The 22,511-nt window shown below is 41.3% G+C and overlaps 1 protein-coding gene across 16 annotated transcripts in view; it reads right to left on the reverse strand.

Moving 5' to 3' along the window:
- UNC79 (unc-79 homolog, NALCN channel complex subunit) overlaps positions 1-22,511 on the reverse strand; it is a 261,471-nt gene that overhangs the window by 55,741 nt on the left and 183,219 nt on the right. For 12 of the 16 annotated variants that reach the window (XM_074393444.1, XM_074393429.1, XM_074393440.1 and 9 more), the window contains 6 exons: positions 20,940-22,160; positions 14,883-14,990; positions 11,196-11,312; positions 8,580-8,663; positions 4,547-4,649; positions 2,435-2,575 (listed from right to left, as the gene is read on the reverse strand). In XM_074393444.1, coding sequence (XP_074249545.1) covers positions 2,435-2,575; positions 4,547-4,649; positions 8,580-8,663; positions 11,196-11,312; positions 14,883-14,990; positions 20,940-22,160 — 1,774 coding nt within the window. The remainder of the gene's footprint in view (positions 1-2,434; positions 2,576-4,546; positions 4,650-8,579; positions 8,664-11,195; positions 11,313-14,882; positions 14,991-20,939; positions 22,161-22,511) is intronic. The other 4 variants (XM_074393442.1, XM_074393436.1, XM_074393443.1 and 1 more) reach the window with 2 other exon arrangements.

Genomic DNA, 22,511 nt, shown 5'->3' on the forward strand with positions numbered 1-22,511 from the left:
GAGGGCAGCAAACACTAACACCAGACACCACTGCCAGTTGTTTTGTTTACAGACCCTCTCATGCTAATGTCACTAATAGATAAACATTGGCAGGTGAACTAAACAGTAACAGTAATTAATGGTGCAGCAAATATGATTTTAAAGGATATACCTAGAGAAAGGGATCATTTAAGAGGGATGCAAGCAGACAGCAAAGTATGAGATCATATGGAAGAGCTTGGGTGATCGACGAAAAGGTTATGCTGAGCTTACAAACCTTTAGAATATGCAGGGAATGGCCCCTGTGGTCATAACTAGCACAAATAAACAATGTGTTTGTAGGACCACATGGCCTCATCTGTTCTTCATGATGAAGTGGGGCATGCCAGGAAGCCCCAAATTAGTTGGCAGTTGAATCTGTTTTCATGGTAGCTTTGGTGGTTACGCTTGGGTTGCTAAGACCTGTGGCAGCTTGCACTAAATGTACTCCCTGTCTCTTGCTAGTCTACCCAAAGGAGGTAGAGATTTAGTATACGTGCTTGTAAATATGTAACAATGTATCCGCCACTGGTTTTCCCTTGCTTTTCTTCAAAGCTCATGTGTTTCCATCCTAACAGTTGGCAATGTTTGAAAATGAATTGTTCTCACTTATGTTAAAACGAACAAAAAACCAAAACTGAAACAAACTCCTCTATATAGCTATGACAACCTAGATCATCTGTTTCAAAGAGATGATAACAGACTGGAACAATAATTCTATCTGTTCTAAAACTAAGAAGTATCGACAGTAGAAACTGTGATCTGCTATTAATAAAAACTCTCAACTCCCCAAGTGCTGAGAGTTTTTATTTTGTAATTATTATGACTAGCTCAAACTCCAGGGCTTAAATGAAGTAATTCATCTTTTCTTATCTCTCCATATCCCCATATCCATCCCTTACTTTGCACATGGGCTATTCTGAAGTCTCCAGATGCAATAGTCACACTTACCTTTATACAGTCTCTGTCTATACGACTCCTAAGGACCCTACCAAAAAAACTGGAGAGAGGGACAATAAGAAAGCCATACCTTAGCCGGGCGCGGTGGCTCAAGCCTGTAATCCCAGCACTTTGGGAGGCCGAGGTGGGCGGATCACAAGGTCAAGAGATCGAGACCATCCTGGTCAACATGGTGAAACCCCGTCTCTACTAAAAATACAAAAAATTAGCTGGGCATGGTGGCGCATGCCTGTAATCCCAGCTGCTCAGGAGGCTGAGGCAGGAGAATTGCCTGAACCCAGGAGGCGGAGGTTGCGGTGAGCCGAGATCGCACCATTGCACTCCAGCCTGGGTAACAAGAGCGAAACTCCGTCTCAAAAAAAAAAAAAAAAAAAAAAAAAAAGAAAGCCATACCTTCCTGGGATTGAGGAGTTAATAGTGCTTTCCTGTTTATCTCCAACTTGAAGTCAGCAATTTTTCATTTTAAAAAACGGACTAAATTTTAGCTCCATTAAATGCCAAGAATATGCAGAATCCAGTTCTTGTCCTACCTCCTCCTTATAAACTTTCTTTAGGAAATCTTTCCCATACTAATCTTCTCTAGCACTTAGCTCTCTCTCATACCACTCATTACAGCATTTAATCATGTATGGCTAGTCAATGAGTCCACAGTAACTAAGCGCAGAGTACCTGAGGGCAAGAGCTCTGTCTAATGCCTGTAGCCTAAAGCACCTGGCACTGTTAGCACAGATTGGAAGTGTTAATTCACTCATGTGGAGCTTAATTCAGTCCTCTCCTACAGGTTGTGCATGCTAGGACTACAGTTTGTTATTGAATTTGAGCTTTCTTCATATCCATGAAATACATCATTTATCTTCTAATGCCCTATCTACTAAATAGAATTTTCTTAGCAAGAACACTCTCAAAGCAGCTAAGCATAATCTCTCAGTCAGGTGGAAATCCCTGTTCCCCAAATGTGTGTATCCTTCCTTTATCTGAGTCGGAAATGTGAACTTGCTGTAATTACTGTGTGTCTCCTCACATAACAATGTCCCAAGTTTTATAGTTAAATGAGGTGCTCTTGAGATTACAAATGCCTAGAAAATCCATCTCAGAACAGGTAAAGAGAAATAATAACAGCTCATACTTATGAAGTGCTTACTATCAACTGCTGACAGTTGTGAGTGTGGTTGCATCCATTAGCTCATCTAGTGATAGGGAATAACAAACAGTGGGGTTTTCTTAGCACAGCTGCCTCCAGCTTTGCTCTGACATTGTGACTCATGACCCTACACAGATGGAGAATTCAGTTGAAAGACTGGTCTCTTTGGTTTTTAAAACTAGTCCGAGTTGATCTCACAAATACCAGTATCTACAAGATGGTAGAATGTTTCACTTTTGAACTGGTAGTTTTTACTTCAAGACAGAGATTGAATAAAGGACCTTCCTACCAAACAAAACAGAAGCTGACATTCACCTTCCCACAGACTGCATGATATCCAGCAGCAGTGGGGCTGCCAGGTCTGGGCTTAAGTGAATGAATGTGGAGAGGACCACGATGGCCAGCCCAAGAGTCTCTTCATCGTATTCTTCAAGAATGGCCCCACAGTCATGGCATCTGCAAAGAAAACAGAGACATGCTTTCTATGAAAGAAAGAACCATGCTCTCAAGATATAATGTACTACAGATATGGCTGTTTCTAGCAGATCTTGGAAAAGTCTCCACAAGGAGGTGGGGGGCCCCGCTCTGGTAATCGGTAGGGGACTCCAGTGCCACCATCACCACAGATACAGAAACAACACACATGGCAGAGACCATGAAGATGCCTCTGATTACTGAAAATGTTCTTTCAATTCCTCAGCATCTGGCCTACACATGCGTGATTGCTCTTGCTTAGAATGAGTGCCAACAGTTTGAAGCCTGTGAATGAAGGATTTGATGCATGTGACATTATTGCTGAGAAAAGTCAGTAACTAGATTTTTCATTTGTTGAAGGTAAAAATGAAAAATGCCCAGGCATGGATGGAGGCTTTCAGAAAATCTTCTATTTGTGGGTAAGAGACAGGGAAGCCAAGTCTACAGAACCATCTGGAAAGTCTGAGGAGACGAGGAAGTCTCTTCTCCACCACTCACTCGGATCAGTTTTATGAACTCACCAGGCCTGCCGAGTGTCGTATATAAATGCAAACAATGCCACCCACTCTTGGGTAACTTCCAACTTATTGCTCTTTGTAGTGTCCTAATGTAGGGTCCATTTCATTCAACTCAACCAAAGCCAGCTGATAAAAGTGAGGGGTTTTATAAAGGGAAGGGAAAGTCTTCTGGGAATAGCAGAGAAACAAGAACTATGACTGCCGTTGCGACATTTCCTTCTGAAACCTTCCTAAATATAGGCCCCCCAAAAAGCATAAATATTTCTTACAAATTGACATTTTAAAATACAAGATTCACATTACTAAGTAAAAATGAAAAGAAATGGAGTGCACAGAAAGGCAATTAAGAAAGATTAAGACTTGGGGAGGGGGAAAATACCAAAGGAAGAACTGGGAAGAGCCCTCTGCCAGCAACTCAGTGACCCGTGTGGACCTTCTAAGGCACCTGCACAAGACAGGCACTGTGGCTTCTTCAGCCAAGGCTGTCAGCTCATTACAAATGAGTAATGGGTGGCCAGCTACAGGGATACTCACACCAGCCCCTTCCACCTTACCTTCCTCACCTTTTATCAGAAGCATATTGTATTCGTCTGTTCTCATGCTACTAATAAAGACATACCCAAGACTGGGTAATTTATAGAGGAAAGAGGTTTAATTGACTCACAGTTCCACATGGCTGGGGAGGCCTCACAATCATGGTGAAAGGCAAGGAGCAAAGTCACATCTTAAATGGTGGCAGGCAAGAGAGTTTCTGCAGGGGGATCTCCCATTTATAAAACCATCAGATCTTGTGAGATTTATTCACTACCATGAGAACAGTATGGGGGAAATCGCCCCCATGATTCAATTATCTCCAGCTGGCCCCACCCTCGACATGTGAGGATTATGACAGTTCAAACTGAGATGTGGGTGGGGACACAGCCAAACCATATCACGTACCTAATTTATCAATCAGGTCACCTTTATCAAGAAGGCTTCCTGGTCCAAGGGGATTTTTCTAAACTTGGAAGTCTTAAAAGCATTTTGTTTTGTTTTGACACAGTCACTCTGTCACCCAGGCAGGAGTGCAGTGGTGCCATCATGGCTCACTGCAGCCTTGACCTCCCAGGCTCAAGAGATCTTCCCACCTCAACCTCCCTAGTAGCTGGGACTACAGGCACACACCACCATACCAGGCTAATTTTAGTATTTTTAGTAGAAACAGGGTTTTGTCATGTTGTCCAGGCGAGTCTCAAACTCCTGGGCTCAAGCAATCCATATGCTTTGGTTACTCTTTATCATATTCACTGAACAAGCATCTATGTGCAGGCAATATACTGAAAGAACAAATTATGACTTAAAAGCAAAGCATGCTTCTTCTGAAACTTTCTCACCACTGTGGTGACCAAACTCAAATTCTGTATACATGGTGAAGAAAATAACTATGTGAGCTTACTTGTCCGTCATCACTGTCGGCTGCTCATCAGTGAATTCTTCAGGTGCAGGCACGAACATACTGACTATGCTCGGTGCAGAAAGCAGGCTGGATTTGGTGGCACCTGGGTAAGCAGCAAAGGGACAACCAGTGAATATAGATGAGCTTCAAGGGGCCAAGAAAGGCCTGGTTTTCCTCTTGGAAACCCTCCAAGGATCACATTCCCTGGAATACAACGTGGACATCCCAATTGTACTGTAGAAAGCCCTCAACCATGAAATGAAGTCAAGAAAGATTGTGATTTGTTTCCGCTTGGATGAAGTGGAGAGCTAGACTTCTCTCTCTTAGGTGTGCCAGCAGGGTCTGAAGACAAAGATAAAAGACAAAGGGGGAAATCTATTCAAGGGTACCCTTAAATGAGCTACAAACATTATTTATAGGCTTAAATGGAAACTGCCCATATAATACTGCATTTCTAAAATCACAAACACACATCAACATTACAGTTTTGCTAATATGGGAAGGTGGTAAGATCCCAGAATTCCATGCACTTAAGCAATGGAAGATCTTTGAGCTAAGAAATATCAGTGTGTTTGTTTGTTTGTTTGTTTGCTTGTTTGAGACAAGGTCTTGTTCTGTCACCCAGGCTGGAGTGTAGTGGCGTGAGCATGGCTCAGTGCAGCCTCAAGTTCTGAGGTTCAAGCAATCCTCCCATCTCAGCCACTAAAGTAGTTGAGACTACAGGCACATGCCACCATGCCTGGCTAATTTTTAAGTATTTTATAAAGACAAAATATTTTACCTGGGCTGGTCTTGAGATCCTTGGCTTGAGGGATCCTCCCACCTCACCCTCCCAAAGTGCTAGGATTACAGTTGTGAGCCACTGTGCCTGGCCTTCCATTTTTCAAACTGAAGTATTTATGAATGAAATATCAAGATTTTTTGCCTGGCCTTCCATTTTTCAAACTGAAGTATTTATGAATGAAATATCAAGATTTTTTGAAGGAACCATCTGGTTCCTTCATTCCATGTCAGCCAGTCGATATCACAGTGTTTAAAACTTTGGGGTTTGATGCCTTCCAAGAAATCTGAGGCAAGAATCTTAGCAACATGCTCCAGGGAGGAGTAAATCAGTCTGGAGATTCAGGAAGCTGTTCTCCATTAAGAAAGCCACTAGTGCAAGATAGAATCACAGATGAAAATGAGGTACCCCAAGAAGAATCTCAAAATGATCATCCAGAATAATGCCATATTCTACCAAGTACTAACTAAAACTCTAAGTTCTTCAAACAGGAAAGAAGGCAGAAAAATCCAACAACCATTAAATAATGTTTCTCATCAAGGAATTAGTATCTTGGTGCTGGGAGGAAAAAAAAAAACCCTGATATGATCTTTCCTCAAATAGGAGAAAGATAACGACTCAGACAATGAGTTTCCAAAGGAATCAAAATATTCATAAAGCTAGCCAAGTGGGCATTGAGTTTCAATCTGAATTTTCGGAGGAAAAAATGGTGTTGAGCCTTTGAAAAGTCAAAATGCTTCCATACTGCAGACTCCTTTGCCTCATCAAAGGTTACAAAAAAAGTATGAGAAGCAGAACATTTGCAAATCCAAACTGCAAAGGAAAGTATCTGAAAATATCTTTATATCACTTCCTACGCTCCCAAATGGGAATCCAAATTTTACTACCATTTTTATCAGCTATGTCCAAGATAACATCCTTTCCTAAATATGCAAAAGTGTATCATTGACAAAGATCTCCAATTGTTTGTTTCATAAAGATGTTACTTTGAGTGGAAGCAACAGTATTACAGGTGTAAGCGTACACTGATTAATAGTAGAAAAGACAAGAAATAGGCCAAGCTAAATGAAGACACAAATGTATTATTAAATAGCACAGTAAAGAGCATGAAGTTGCTTCAAGAGACCAAGACACAGAAAATTTAAATCCAATACTCCACATTTCTTAAACATTGACAGACCGCATGGACCAGATGTCAAAATGCCAGTGCTAAAAGTGGAAAAATTCAGCCCACACGATATATGGTGATATGTACATAGGCTTACTAGAAACATAAGAAATTGATTTTTAAATTACAAACCTCGGAGTCAAGCCTTTCAGAAGAGTATTACCAATTACTCTTATACAGTAATCACAACTAAAGTCAAGAAAAGGGAGAGACTCAAAGTCATTCTGGTAGTTTCAAACTAATTATTACCTAATACAAATGCCAAGAAAGAGGTGTTTTTGACAATAGCATTGTGAAGTTGTTTTTCCATATGACAGCACGAATGTATGATGCCATCTTTAGAGCCGTCATCTATAAAAGCAAACAGGTTCACTTATTGACCACTGGCCCCCATGGGCAACACTGGCTGAATCAATGGATTCCTAAACATTACTACTAAAGTGGGAACAAAAAGTACCTAGGAGAAGGTGGGAAATGCAAAAAGGAGGCCACAGACCTTAGCCACCTTTGGTTATACTTCAGTCACAATAAGTCTACAACATTAAAGGCAGTCCCTATCACCCTCAAGTTGCTGCTGACATTTCTGATGCCTCCACTACTGGCTCCCCTTCTGAATAGCTGAAGTGTACTCTACAGCAGAGACAGAGGGCTCTCAGAAACTTGAATGAAGACGGGCCCACCTCCACAGCCCAACTTTGAAGCTGAAGATTTTGACAAAAGTCACTTTGGGAGTCTTGGAGACAGGAGAAATTATGAAGGTGTTTGTCTCAAAGCAGGTGTGCATGGATGAGTCCCCCAGCTGCACCGATGGGCTCTTCAGTTTACCATGAAAGACACTGACTTTCCATCTCAGTGTTCTCACCATGTCATTCCACTTTTACTGCTACTGAGTTGTTAGATCATGAACAAGCACCAAAGATTTGTTCAACTACTCTTACTTCTACTCGTCAAAGCTTTTCCTAGCCCCATAGATTAAAAGAATCTCACCTCATCCACTACAGGAACTAAAACTGCTATTCATTGGCAAAGAAATGTTAGCAAAAGCTGAAGATCAATATCTCCTCATTCCTTAGGAAAATTAGAAGAGTGGCCTGGTCTAGAAAAAGAGCTCTACTTGATTTAAGACACTGGTTGTAAGATGTGATCATAATTCTTTCTGGGTATTTTGTTTTTCTACCAATGATAGGTTAATCTGCCTTCTCAATTAAGAAAGAACAAAGATAACAACTACTTTGGTAGTTAAAATTTTAAATGAATAGTCTGACCTTAGCACAGATTGACCTGCAGCTTGCTTCTGTGAGCAACATCAAGTCAAGTGAATCTTTTCAATGCATACTTCAGAGAGCTGGGAAGAAGCTATTAACATATGACCTCAATATTCTAGAAAAAAATACAGATTAGCTGGACCATGCTCAGAAGAGTAGATATGGCATGATATGGAAAACTGATATGTCTGAGGAGGAATGCTGAAGGACCTAGGAATGTCTGGTCTAGAAAAGACTAGGGGAATAAGCATGATCCAAAAAATTATAGGAGAGGCCAGGCATGATGGCTCATCTATAATCTCAGCACTTTGGGAGGCCAAGGTGGGTGGATAACCTGAGGTCAGGAGTTTGAAACTAGCCCAGCCAACATAGTGAAACCCCATCTCTGCTACAAAGACAAAAATTAGCTGGGTGTGGTGATGCACGCTTGCAATCCCAGCTACTCAGGAAGCTGATGCAGGAGAATGTCTTGAACCCAGGAGATAGAGGAGGTGCAATGAGCCGAGATCGTATCACTGTACTCCAACCTGGGCGACAGAGCAAGACCCTGTCTCCAAAAAAAAAAAAAAAAAAAAAAATTATGAGAGAGACTAGACTTATTTTATGTGCAAGGGTTAGAAAGTCACTATAAGGAAGAATTGTTGGCCATGTTCAAAGATGAGATATCACTCACTCTCAGCCACTGGGGGTGTGTGAGCAAAGATCAGGCCCACTTCGTGGAGCTGCTAAGAAAAAGGCTGCACCTGCTGGGTGACCAGATGATGAACATGTCCAGTCTCCTTCAGCTCTTACAGTCTGACACTCTGTGATTCAACTAACCTCTCATCCTCAATGGCTGCCCCTCCAGGTCAGGGTTTAGGCACGTTGGCACATTACACTGGCGTTTCCCAGGCTGTATCTGTTCTGTGGATAAACAGAGTGTTTCAGTCTTTGACGTGGTCATCTTAGTGCCATTTAAAACACAAAGAATTTAACCAATTATCTCTTGGGGCCATTTTTTTGGTCCCTGTTATTATTGATGATTAACATTTACAGGACGCATCCTAGATTTTAGAGTAGAGTTATTTGGGGCTTCACTACAAACCTGTCATTCAGTTCCATGAAATGCAACTAAAAGCAGGACAGCAACTACAACTATCCCAAAAAGTCCAGACAAGCACCCCACCCTGCCCCCCAAAAAAGTTCAAATATCATTATCTCCAGATAGGAAATGAAAGGCTAATATCACAGCCATGATGGGAATGTTTTATGCAAATCAATAAGTACATAAGTGATCATTTGAGGCAATGGCCAGAAAGGTCATACTGAAAACATGTGGAACTGGTAAGAAGGAAATGCCAGGAGTGGGACTGAGGGATGGGGAACAGGAATAAGGGAGAGGGGGTAAAATGGAGGCATGGTGCTTCAAAAACGTTTGTTTGCATGAAAGATGAGGCAAAGCAGCAGTCATGGTGCCATGCGTGGATGGAAAAGAGGCAGGTCTCAGGACGAAGCTGGTGTGTGCTGAGGTGAATTGACCATGATCCATGTTTTAGGCTACCTTTCTCAGTGTGCCCACATGGCCAAATTTGTTCTTGTGGAGACCAGCAAGTCACTGAATCTGCACGTGTAGTTTAAAGTGACATGCCACCTAACATTGTACTACACAGTCACAGACTCTCCTCAGGCTCAGATGTGAGGAGGACCTTTTTCTGGCACTAATCAAAATAAGAATATTGAGATGACACTCTAGTAGGACTTGGTGATTCCAGAACCAGTTTGGAGGATGGAAAACAGGCCCGGGAGAACTCAGGAAAGATTCAGACAGCATGTAAATGGGAACTATTGAATGAGAAACCAGAGTGACATGAACAAGGTTGAAATTTGGTTGAAAAGTGAAAAATTCCGTTAAATGGGTTATTTGGTATCATGTAGATTTTCTTAAACTGAAATTTAGACTGAAATTGAGACCGATGTGCCTTTTTATAACTACTGTGTCCATCAAACTAGGTTGTCACTGTAGTCAGAATCTAAACTGGTTGGTTAGCATAGGCTGAGCTGCCCACTACAGAAAACAGTAGCAATGTAAAATCATCTTCAGAGCCCTCACATAAGCATTTAATTTTCGGAGACCTAGTCAAACAAAAGCTGCTATTCTCAGTTCCTTACGTAGCTTCATCTCCATAAAGAAGAAAGCCCAGTCCTCTTTGGTGTAGGTAGAAAGACTTCATTTAAACCCAGTAAACTCCTGAGGTTGGCTGTCCAGTCTTTCTCCTTCTCTCCTTGCCTGTTGGCTCTTGGCTATTCACTGCTCATTACCACATATCACTAAAACGAAGAGAAAACACTAAACCTTTACAATGTTAAGAACCCTTATAAAGTCCAGGAGAGCTGAAACTATCTGTTAAATATGAGATTGGGTATGGTGTGTGGAATTTGGTTATCTAGACTAAAGCACTCTCTCTCTCTCTCTCAGAATAATGAGAGCAAGTAAAATGATGTATATAAATAGTATGGCTTTGAAGAAAATAATAATATCTCAATATTTTGCTTTTGTGGATATTATAATTCATAGTCATCGGAAGAATATTAAAATAATTTCATATCACTGCAGCCAGAAAGTATTAACCACGATACTAAAAGAGTAGGCCCCAGAGCATATCACCGTAATAAGCCCTTACATTTCAGTCATGCATGCATGTTGCAAGGTGTTTTCACATTTATAATCTTGTAACTCAAACGACCCATTTAATTACAGAAGGAAAAACAACAGAAAAGGCAGGCACTTAAAAGAGGATTGCGGCTGTAGTACTACGTACTGGCTTGATAAGGTAGTACATATAGAAAACGTGGTAACAAAGTTGAGAAAATGCAGAGTGATCATGTTTCCAATAGACAGGTCATGGCAGTCAATTCTTACTTTAAAATTGAGGTTAGATGCAGTTCCATCTTATGAGCATGGGGGTGTGCGGCTGCAACCTGGTGACCCTGCTGGCTAAAACACAGAACTCATATTCCCAAACCTACCAGCAGATCTTAATGTCACTAAGCTGACAGTTGTTATCACTATTATTATTACTATAAATATTCCCTCACTTGGGGGTAATTTATCATTTATACAACAGAGAATATGGATAATCTGCTGTGTGTTTTCCTTTTTATTTGCATCATGAAACCATAGTTCCATTCCCTCCTCCCCAGATCAACAACCTAATGTCTGGAATCTGGGTCTTAGAGAGAACAAGAGTTGGGCCAGCCTCAACAGAAGAGCATGTCCCTCCAGTACACTTGGGAAGTTTAAATAGACTTACTAATTACTTTAACTGGTCTTGAAAAATTATCTGAACCAAAGAACAAGAGAGAAAATCTATTCTTTAACAAGGGAGCAGAGTGGACACAGAGAAAGTGGCATTCGCTAATCCAAGAGGTAGAACGAGAAGAAAAAGCTTGACCCACCAGTGTCCCAGTTGCTGATGTTATGGGGGGCGCTAGACTGATGCTCCAGCTGCCGCTTCATTAACTGGCTCATTGTCAGAACTCCCAGAGATCCCCTTTTCATCTGCCTATACTGAGCTAGATGGAGGAAATTAGGAGACGATTATAATAATAAATTTCCACAGCACACAAAGGCTCCACACATCCATATAGAATTTTAATTGACCCTTCATTTGCTATTCATAATTTTTGGTAAATTGTATGCTTCTGTTCAAATGAGAAACTAAGGCACTCTGCTGTTCTGGGTACCTTTCTTCACACAGTGAAGATGGTAACAGTGCTCATTAGCACTGATTTGTCACCTGTAAATATTTATCCCAGTTACAATTGAATGACATATGATCATCTTCATCTACTTTTTAAATTATATACTCTTCCATGTTCCCAAAAGGATTTAAGACAAATAATACATTTAAATTTATGGCTTAACTTTCTTGAATGGAGCTTGAGTGTACATTGTTTCCAACTTCTTCATAGTCCCATGAGGTCCCGGTGTATCTGTGTATGTGTGCATGATGTGTGTGTGCGTGTACATTTTAAGATAGGATGACGCATATCAACCCCAATTTTTAGAGAGAGAAATTGAAGCAAATGAAATTATGTGACTTGGAACCAGTCAGCAACTGAGGTGGTGCTAAAACCAAAATATATCAACTCCAAAGTCAAAAACTGTTTTCAATCTCTGTGTGAGCCTCTGCCTGCTGTTTGAAAAATGTGAATCAATTAACATTCCACGAGTATATTCTAGTATATAGCTTTGTTTTTAAAAAGTGGTAACATTTTTATCCTGTAAGTTAAGCATTGAGACACATCCCACCAGTGAAATGTCAAGTTATTAGCATTTCCAAACTATAAAACAAAGAAAACCACTTTTGCCAGTAGATTGCTGAGTTGGAAAGCAGCCTCCTCTGCTCCTATTCTCAGGAGGCCCACCAATCCCTACCAACCAGCCCAGTGTGAGAGGCAGACCATCATGAATGCAACTTTTCTACATGACCCTAAACACCTTGTATATTTGACAACTTGTGGTTATTCACTGTCTTATAAGAACAATTTCAGAAACTGAAGCTGTGAACTACACACCCAAGAAACGGATGGTAGAAACTGGAATGACCGTATGGCCCCTGGAAACTCTTCAATGTTATACACAGGTTTCACAATCATGGCACCAAGGTGGCAACTTGGTGTGATGTGAAATCAATTATAACATTATTTTTAATGTAACTAGCATGCTGTTTGATTAATGGTGGTCATAACATGTTTAGCTACAAAATAATCAGCTGATAAACTAATCAAAAGAGAAGGGAATTCTTGTGTCTTAAAGTCAATATTAACTGAATTCATGAAAATGACCACAAGCTAATACTAAACAGCTCTGATTTTTGTCGCTGATTGGCAAAACTTACAATGCTCTGACTTGAAAAGCACAGCTTTAAGTAAAATTCAAAAACAGAAATCTTTCGAAGATTTAACAAATTTAAAAATTAGCAGCATCTAAAAGACTCAAAGAAAAATTTAAAACCTCTACTGATTGAATAATGTCTTCAATTCTCAGGTGTTTTTAAAGACAGCAGAATTCCCTGAGAATAAAACCCTTAATGTTTAGCTCAGTGTATAAGGCATCAGGCATGATGCTTCCAAGAACACACCACCAAGAGCATGCTTTCAATGGCAAGGAGGAGAAAGGAGGAAATCTAATGAAGTGCTAAGTCAAATCTGAAGTCTAGATCAACCATGACTTTGGGATCATGAGATGTTTGTAAATTCATTTTATGGTATATGTAACCAGCATTTGAGTCCTACTGAGCTAATAATCCTATTTCAAATTATACTCTAATTCACTATATTTTTTATTTCTTTCTTTTTTTTTTTTTTTTTTGAAACAGGGTGCACAGTGGAGTGGCACGATCACAGCTCACTGCAGGCTCCATCTCCCATGCTCGAGTGATCCTCCCACTTCACCCTCCTGAGTAGCTGGGACTACAGGTGCGTGCCACCATGCCTGGCTAATTTTTATTTTTTTTGTAGAGACTTGGGTCTCACTATGTTAACCAGGCTGGTCTCAAATTCCTGAACTCAGGTGATCCTCCTGCCTCAGCTTTCCAAGTGCTGGGATTACAGGTGTGAGCCACCGAACCCGGTCCATGATATTTTATTAAAGATTACTCATATACATTAGGAGAAGATACACTTTCATTATTTTAGTATGTGAATATAATATTGGCATTTTATCATGTGATCAAACAGATTTTTGTAACAAAATAAGAATAATCAGATTCAGAACTAGCCATTCTTCTTTGCTACCAAAAGGGCAATTAACTGTCATTTGGAAATAATTTCTTAGAATTTCCATAATCCTTATTACAACTGATTTTGAATAATTTAAAGGAAGTATGATATACTAAAAATGAACATGGGTTTGTAAGTCTAAAGGGCCTAGCATCAATTCCTGTCTCTATCACTTAGTAGGTTTTTTACTTTAGGCAAGTCATTTAGCTTCTCTGAACCTCAGTTACCTAATCTATAAAATGGGGTCAACAACATCTACCATGCACATGCTGATGTAAGAACTGGATCAGATAACAATGCATGTGAGCCACTTTGCACAGTGCCTGGCACATGATAGGTGTCAAATAAATAGTAGCTACAATTACTATAATGACTGCAAACTCCTGGAGAACAAGTGGTGTTTTATTTATTCACTTTTGACCTCCAGTGCCAAGCACAGTGTCTGGCATCCAGCAGATACTTAATAAAATAGTTGCTGAATGAATGAATGGATGAATGAATGAACAATGAAGATGATGATGTTCCAAACTACCAGTCCACTATTTAAATTAAGATCTTTATCTGGTTTTTCAGGATCATCAAAAGATGGTCAAACAAAAATTATTAAATAGCTTTTCAGGCAACGTCCATATGGAACACAACACTTATCAGCACATATGACAAAGGTTTACAGAAGCTGCACCTCTATTTGTATCTCTGATTCTGGGCAAGAATGTCTCATGCTAAAGTCTCGTAATTAACCCTACGGAGAGGTGGACACCCTTACAGAACTTCAGTGGAACTCAAGCGCTCATGGACAAAATCAAGGGCCCAGTGACAGAATTCAGTTTTAAAATACTTGCCTCCTAAAGGTCCTGTAAAATGTCATGCCATTTCCACTCTCCAATCCCAAAGAGCTAAATTCAGTCATGACTTTGGGATTATGATATATCATACATTTATTTTATGATAATTTAGAACAAATTTTTTCAATGATGGAGGCGACTCAAATTAAAAAAAAGTGTTCCATGTAAAACTCTGCCATAGACAATGCTTTTCATGTGCCCCAAATGGTTTTCCATGTTTTGTGTTCAAGCTATACAATTTTCATGTTATTGAATAATGAAATTCAGTAATCGTTCCTTAACAAATTAGGATACTCGGCCAGTCAGTAACCATAGCGATTTATCAAACTTGAGATGTGGACAAAAGTGGGCCATCCTATACCTCAGGGTCTCTGAGAACATACAACATACTGTCACCAAGGAAGCTGACGCAACATTAGAAATATATACCAAGATTGTGAAAACTGAAAACAAGGCAGCAGATAGTGTTCTAAAATAAATGTACAGATGAAATAATCAGCAGAAGAAATCTTACTTGATATTGAGGAATGGCTACTTGTTTCCGGCACCCCTGCTTCTAACGTAGGGGCAGATGAAGACTCTCGTGGCATTTCCAAAGTTGAAAGTCCTTTAGCAGAAGGATCTGCAAACAAAAGTATTATTTAAAACTCAGGACACTGATTAAAAACAAATTCAAGAACTTTTTCTGTATCTTTTCCCTCTTGCCTACTACAACCATTCAAATTTTCATATACTTTCTGGGCCTAATAGTTACTTTCATAGAATTACATACACACTGGTTACAATGTTCCAGGAACAGCTAATTCTGTGTGACATTCTGCACCTATGGATCTGCCTCTTGGAGACTAATGATAGCAAAATTACTATGAGCAAATTTACTATAGCAAAATGATAGCTAAAGCTCAGCTGCTCACAATGCATATCCCCAAACAAGTTCCTTAATCTTTCTGTACTGAATTTCTTTTCATCTGAGATGTACATATGCTTAATAGTTCATCCCTATCTCCTATCTACGTACTCTACCTTTGTCTGACAATTTCCTACTCATTATTTGCATCTCAATTTATATAGAAAACTCCTCCTTCAGGGAGGCTTCCACAACCTCTCTCCACAAAAATATACAAACAAAAATGCTGGATCAGGTGCCCTTTTTATGTAATTACAGAGCTCCTTGTCTTCAACCTTCTCCAGACTTACCACACTATAATCTAATTGTCTATTTGCTTGCCTATAACCTTCGCTAAACCTTAAGTGATTTAGGAGCATGGACTGTACTTAACCTGAAATAAATATGCATGATTATTTCAGATTTTATATTTTATTCATTGAGCAAGAAGCACACTGCCATTGGTTCTCCTATGTGACAAATGTTGACTCTAAAGTGAAATATTTCTGCATATAATATTGTCTTATTAGCCTATCAATAACAGGAAACACTCTGTCCCACATTATTCTAGGTAACTACAAATTATTTTTCAAAACGTGCTGAAGTTTAATGGCTTTTTTCAAAACCTTCTTGCCATCTTAGGCACACCATGCAGTGAATACACTGAGCATCGTGCTGCTTGGAGTTACCACCATGGGCTTCCATGACTACACTGTATTGGAATTCAGGGATGTCAACTCTAAATGGCTTCACGTTCTTAAGTTTAATCGTGTTTCTGTCTCATCCTTTTCATTTTTTGAAATGAAAATGGTCAAAAATGGTGTTGACCATTTTTTCTTCCCAGAGAGTAAATCACATACATACATACAAACATACAATTTAAGAATACAGATGACCTTCTATTATTGGATGATAATTAAACTTGCTAACTGGAGAACAGATCCCAGATGAGCATCTGGGAGAAAGGTTTCTGAGCACTGATTTCAAAGCATCCATGTTTGATTCTCAGAGGTCTTTCTGAGTAGGTATGGTTGCCAGATTAATATAACCTCTCGCTAACAAAAAAGCGTAACTCTTGTAAAGTTTCCCAAACCCTGTTAATAAAGCGTAAAACAATGACTGCTATTAAATTACTTTAGCCGTTAAGATAGTAGAGATCAGGTATGATTTTTCTCTTAGGTATCCTCCCCAAAACACTAATCAAAAACATGCATAATTGTCTCTCTTACCCTTACCGGCCTGCATTCTATGCGTGCAACAATTAACACCTAATAATTTCACCAATAATGTTAGTGAAAAAGCTCAAAGCTAATTTTTAAGAATTCTCTGAAAGATTATTAAGACTTTCAAAGTTTTGGTGTGCCTGTGTGTGTGTGTGTGTGTGTGTGTGTGTGTGTGTGTGTGTGATGCAGTCTTGCTTTGTCGCCCGGGCTGGAGTGAAGTGGCGTGAACTCAGCTTACTGCAACCTCTGCCTCCCAGGTTCAAGGGATTCTCCTGCCTCAGCCTCCCAAGTAGCTGGGACAACAGTGTGCACCACTATGCCCAGCCTATGAATAGCTTTTAGAAATAATAGAATGGAAGAAAACTGGAGATAGTATAGACGACTCTTCCAGAATGTTTTGCTACAAGGAGAGGAGTGAAACGAGATAATAGTTGGGAGAACATGGATCAAGTGCTTTTGTTTAAGAAAGAGAAATAAGAGCCGGGCGCGATGGGTCACGCCTGCAATCCCAGCACTTTGGGAGGCCGAGGTGGGTGAACCATGAGGTCAAGAGATCGAGACCATCCTGGTCAACAAGGTGAAACCCCGTCTCTACTAAAAATACAAAAAATTAGCCGGGCATGGTGGCTCGTGCCTGTAATCCCAGCTACTCAGGAGGCTGAGGCAGGAGAATTGCCTGAACCCAGGAGGCGGAGGTTGCGGTGAGCCGAGATCACGCCATTGCACTCCAGCCTGGGTAACAAGAGCGAAACTCCGTCTCAAAAAAAAAAAGAAAAAGAAAGAGAAATAAGATTATGTTGGTATGCTCAAGTCAAGGTCCTTTAGGAAAAAAAAAATACTAAGGTAAGACACAGATGGGAGAATTTATAGGCATATATTCTTGACTAAGTGAGAGAGATAGAATCTTGCCCACATGTGGAAAGGCTGGATGTAGAGACAGGAATACAGCTAACCTACAGCCCAGCCAGGACGTCCAGGTGGGTAGGTGCAGAGGCTGGAAGGCAGGCAGATAAGGTGGTAGGAGCTGTGCACAGTTCTTCCAATGATGTCAATTGGAAGACTTATTGAAAGTTTGGGGAGAAAAGTAGCTATGAATTAGTTATTTAGGAGACTGTAAATATATGAAATAGTCATTTAGGAGACTGGAAATGTGAATGGACCAGGAAAATATGATACGTTTGCCAGGTTGAAGGACCTAGTTGAGGTTCATGGCCATTAACTTAAAATGAGGCCAGTCAACATTATGTGTTCTTGGCTTTAAAAAAAAATTTTTTGAGATGGAGTCTTGCTCTGTTGCCCAGGCTGGAGTAGAGTGGCATAATCTTGGCTCACTGCAACCTCTGCCTCCTGGGTTCAAGTGATTCTCCTGCCTCAGCCTCCCAAGTAGCTGGGACTACAGGCACCCACCACCATGCCTGGCTAATTTTTGTATTTTTGGTAAAGATAGGGTTTCACCATATTGGCCAGGCTGGTCTTGAACTCCTGACCATGTGCTCTGCCCACCTCAGCCTCCCAAAGTGCTGGGATTATAAGCTTAAGACACCATGCCCAGCATTTGTTTTTTTAAATTTTTTAAATTTTATTTCGTGCATGTATAGTTGTACTTCATGCAATTTCATTTGCACAAACAGGTAGTGGGGCAGATTTGGCCCAAGTGCTATTACTTACCAATCCCAGAGCTATGCTTTCACTGGTCATGTTAAGGAATTCAAGCACGTTTCTTAATTTTCTTTTAACTTCTTGAACAATACACTATGTGTTTTTACCTAGTCACATTCATCAGATAGGTGCAGGTACTGGTAGAAGGGGAGTTGGATTTAACACGGTTGTGTTTAGCCAAGCAAATCTAAAAAGGGAAAGGCCAGAGAGGGTGCAGGCAGGGAGGGGTGACACTGACAGCCTGAGTTTAAGTTCAGTAAGGAGAAAAGACATGAAGTAGAAGAAGGACAACAAAAAAATAACTAGAATCAATGCATGATTGTCCAGGGAGAGAGGAAATGGCAATCAGAGAATAAGAGACGTGAAACTGAGATCATGAAGAGGTTGCAGTTATTGGCAGTAACAAGGTCTGTGATGTGACCGTGGGTGTGAGCAGCTGGGCTAAGGTGGAAGATAAAAAAAAAAACAATCGCTGGAGAAGATGCAGTCAAGGAACTGAGTGTCAGGAGTGTCATCCACACTAATATTAAAATCCACAGGAATTCAGACAGGAATAATTTAGAAAAGAGTAAGAAGGGCCACAAATCAAATTTGTCAACAAGCGAGGAAGGGCCAGGGCTAGGGATGATGCAGCAAAGCAGGTGGTGGGAGCCGTGGTCTGAGGGTATGCAGCTTGGAGCAGGGCTTTCTACAGACAAGGAGGAAGGGTCTGAAAGGGGCAGTGCGGAGCCAGGAAAATGCCTGCCCCAGGCCCAAGTCCAGTGACATGCATGGGCTGTAGGGAAAGCAATGCCCGTGGGGAGAGCTGGGCTTGCATTAGACTCAGAAGGCAAGGGAAACAGAGGAGAGAGAATGCGTGTGAGGGATTTTGCTCATGAAGGATGATGAATTTCTGAGGACATAGGGGAAGGGTTTCAGGAGTCAGAGTAACAAAGGAGAAAGCTTCAGAACAGAAGGTATGCAAGGCCTCGGGGGGCTCTGAGTGAGGGAGATATAGGCTGACCCGGTACTCCAGGGGCTGACGTGAACAGAGTGAAGTGCGTAGTGAGATTAGTCCTGCACTCCCAGCAGTTAGCAGCGGCAAGGCTGTGTGTTTGGGAGGGTTTGGAGGAGCATGTGTCTGGGCCTCCCTCACTCCTGATGGTGGAGGCAGGAAAGTCTGGGGATGCCTGGGTCATGCTCTAAGCACACGGGACTCCTTCTAATGCCCAGCAAGGAGGGGCAGAAGAGATTGGTATGTCAGTGGGAGGCAAAGCCCTATGGAGACATAAAATCATGATGATGGTATAATCCATATTATGCAATTTAATTTTTCTTTTGTTCTGTTGACAAATGTATGAATGCAAAACTACTTTCCTCCCTAGTAGTCTGGGGAACAATCAAACATAAGGGTAAATAAAGAAGCCAACATAGTTGAACATACAAACATGCATTCTAGAACCTACATGCAAGCTACACATCGCAGAGACTCACCCTGTGGATCTTAGCCTCGTATGTCCACACCCTATAGACCTCCATCGTTTCTAGGGCAATGCCGTCCTCCTTCTGTATGGAGCCATTTTCCTAGCCCCAAACAATAAAAAGGTGTCCCAGTTTCCCTGAAAGCCTTCTTCACTTCTTAAACTTTCTTGTTATGAACAAGGACTTTTTTTTTCCCTGCCTGGCTGGAGCATGACCCTTTCCAAATACGCTAATGTTCATTCAACAGATTTTTACAGAATGTTTTTGAGGTAGACAGCTCTGTCCCTAAGCTAGAGGACAGCTAGAAACCTCTTGAAATGCCTGGGTCAGATAAAAAAGCCGAACGTATTCTCTCAGAAGTTGCTTTTGTGTGGAGTAGTGGGAAGACGTGACTAGACTCAGACGCTGCCTCTGTCTTGGCCGTGTTACCTGGTACATCACCTCCTCTAAGCCTTGGTGTCTTCTTGCATAATATGAGGGGCTGAGCTAGAGGTCTTTAAGACCTTCACCAGTTTTTAACATACCCAGTCTATATATCTACTAAAATCATCATCCCTGGCCAACTCCATTCACTTTTTTTTTAAAGGTCTGGACTAAGAAATGAAGATGGGTTCTGATCAGAATGGCAGTAACATTCCAGAAGACTGTGTTATAGGATGAGGTGGATCATGGGCTTGCCATTTCTTTCAAGTTCTCCTTCTTGGAAACAAGGCCTCCAAGCAAACACAAGAAATGGCCCTGAGGCAGGAAATCCATGGGCTGTGACAACTTCATCACCAAGTGATGACCATGGATTAGGGTCTAGGCTGTAACTGGTATTTTTTGGTTTCTGGTATTTGGTTAGTATCTACAATCAGCTGCCTGCCCTGTAAATGATTACACAGCCAATTCTTAATCATTCCAAGCACTCTTTGCTTTATTTTAGCCCTTCACATTGATTCCTTCTTTGGAGTATATCATAGCCCACTAGCATAGAGCAGAGAAAAAAAAGAAAGCAAAGAGTTCAAGTTAATGACTTTTGGTGTTTGAGGAAGGCTAAGATGATGCCTGGATTATCCTGATATGAATTAACCATTGCACCTCCTTGCCAAGGGTTGTCAAGAATTGACTGCAGAGTTTCGAACAACAAAAACAGAAACATTTATTATGGAGCCAGTAGAACCACATCTACATTCAACACTGTCCAGTAACAGGAAGGATTCAGTGATTGTGAAGCCACTACAATGTCATATCCTGATATTGTAAGACTTTGAGTCTGATGCATATTCAGAGCCGGTACCCTACCAGCGGAGATGCACAGACTTCAAGTTAAGGCTTGGAGGAAGAAGAGAGGCGAACTTACCTGGATCTTTCTGTTCTCCCAGTTTGTCTAGAATGTTGAAGGAGATGTCGAGGTACTCTCTCTGGATAGCACTGACAGCAATCTTCCTCTGCTTCCTCTGCCTGGGAACAATATGGATCTTAAATTCGGATTCCTCAGCTCCATCCTCTTCTGCCTTCCTTTCAGGATTCTGTTCTGTATCAGAGTCCGCACTGGTTTCAGGCTTCTCACTTTCTGTGGGGTTCTCTGTGTCTTCAGGAACCTTGAGGAGGATGGGTTTTGCCCCTGAAGCTGGCATCAGCTCCCCAGGCTTCTCCCCTTCGGTGCCTGGGTCAGGGTGATCATCCAGTGACGTCTCAGGGAGAGCAAATGACTTCTGAAGGAGGTCTCGTTTTTGCTTCAGCGTGAGTGGGCTACCGCAGGACACCTCCGGCAGCTCCTCTGGCCTTGGGGATTCTTCGGAGTCCATAGGATCTTCCAAGGTGATGAGGGCAGAGTCCGTGTTCCCTGCTGACTGATTATTTCCTGAGTCCTTAGAAGAAAAGTCTTTGGAACAATCCTCCACGCTTACTTGCACAAGTGGAGTTGTGCTCAGGCTGAGGACGGAGGGATGGCTGGGGATGGAGGGAGAGGAGGCAGCATTTTCACCGGAGGGGCTGGCACCGCCGTGGTTCACCGTCTCCTCTTCCTCATCACTCTCGACTATCCTGAGAGGGGGAAGAGGCTCAAATACAAGAGAGTCGCTGTCAGAGGTTGAGAGTATAGAGTGTTTTTCAGGCCCCGATGTTGAATCTGAGGACAGATCTATCAGATCTAAATCCTCTTTAGGAGCAGGCTTTATCGGCGAGTCAACTTTCACCTCGAACGTCTCCACGCAGTTCAACCTAACCTCTGGTATGACAGGCCTTCGAGCATCTGGAAACCCTTCCATAGCTGGGTGCTCGGGAATTTCACCATTGTCAGGCCTCGTAGCAGAGTTCTGTCTAGAACGCCCAGGGTCGTTTTGTCTTTGTGCGGTATACGCAGCTTGGGTCGGAGGCTTCTCGATGTCACACCGATCTATGCACGACTTCCTACGATGTTCGTCTAATGTAAACAAAAGCGAGTCTGCATTCCCTATATCAAGAGATTTTTGTTTGAAAGAGCGTAGCTTTTTTTTCGGAATGCTATCTTCTCTCACACAGTGGAGAAGGCTGTCTTGTAATGCACCCGTCTCTCTATATTCAGCCAGTTCTATTTCACCTGATCAAAACAGAGAAAGCTAGTACTATTTTACTTGGAGACTTCACCATTTTTTTCCCCTCATTCTTGGGCATACAATTGGCATAAATCATCATCACAATCCCAGCTCCACCAGGAGGGAAAACAAACTTTCTGGCCAAGTTTTTGTAAGGTTCGTTCTAATTTCAAAAACCGGAAAATTTAGGAATGAAAGAAACCAAAATGGCAGTTTAAGATTTTATTTTCAAAATCGGGCTTTGGGATAATTCCTCAGCTCTATTCATTCGTGCATAGGAGAGGGGATCATTTTTTGGCTGAGGCAGGTCTAGGAAACTGTACTCAAATCGTGTGGAAGAGAAGCAAACATTTTGC

This window comes from Saimiri boliviensis, chromosome 2, assembly GCF_048565385.1.
Source record: "Saimiri boliviensis isolate mSaiBol1 chromosome 2, mSaiBol1.pri, whole genome shotgun sequence".
NCBI classification, from domain to species: domain Eukaryota; kingdom Metazoa; phylum Chordata; class Mammalia; order Primates; family Cebidae; genus Saimiri; species Saimiri boliviensis.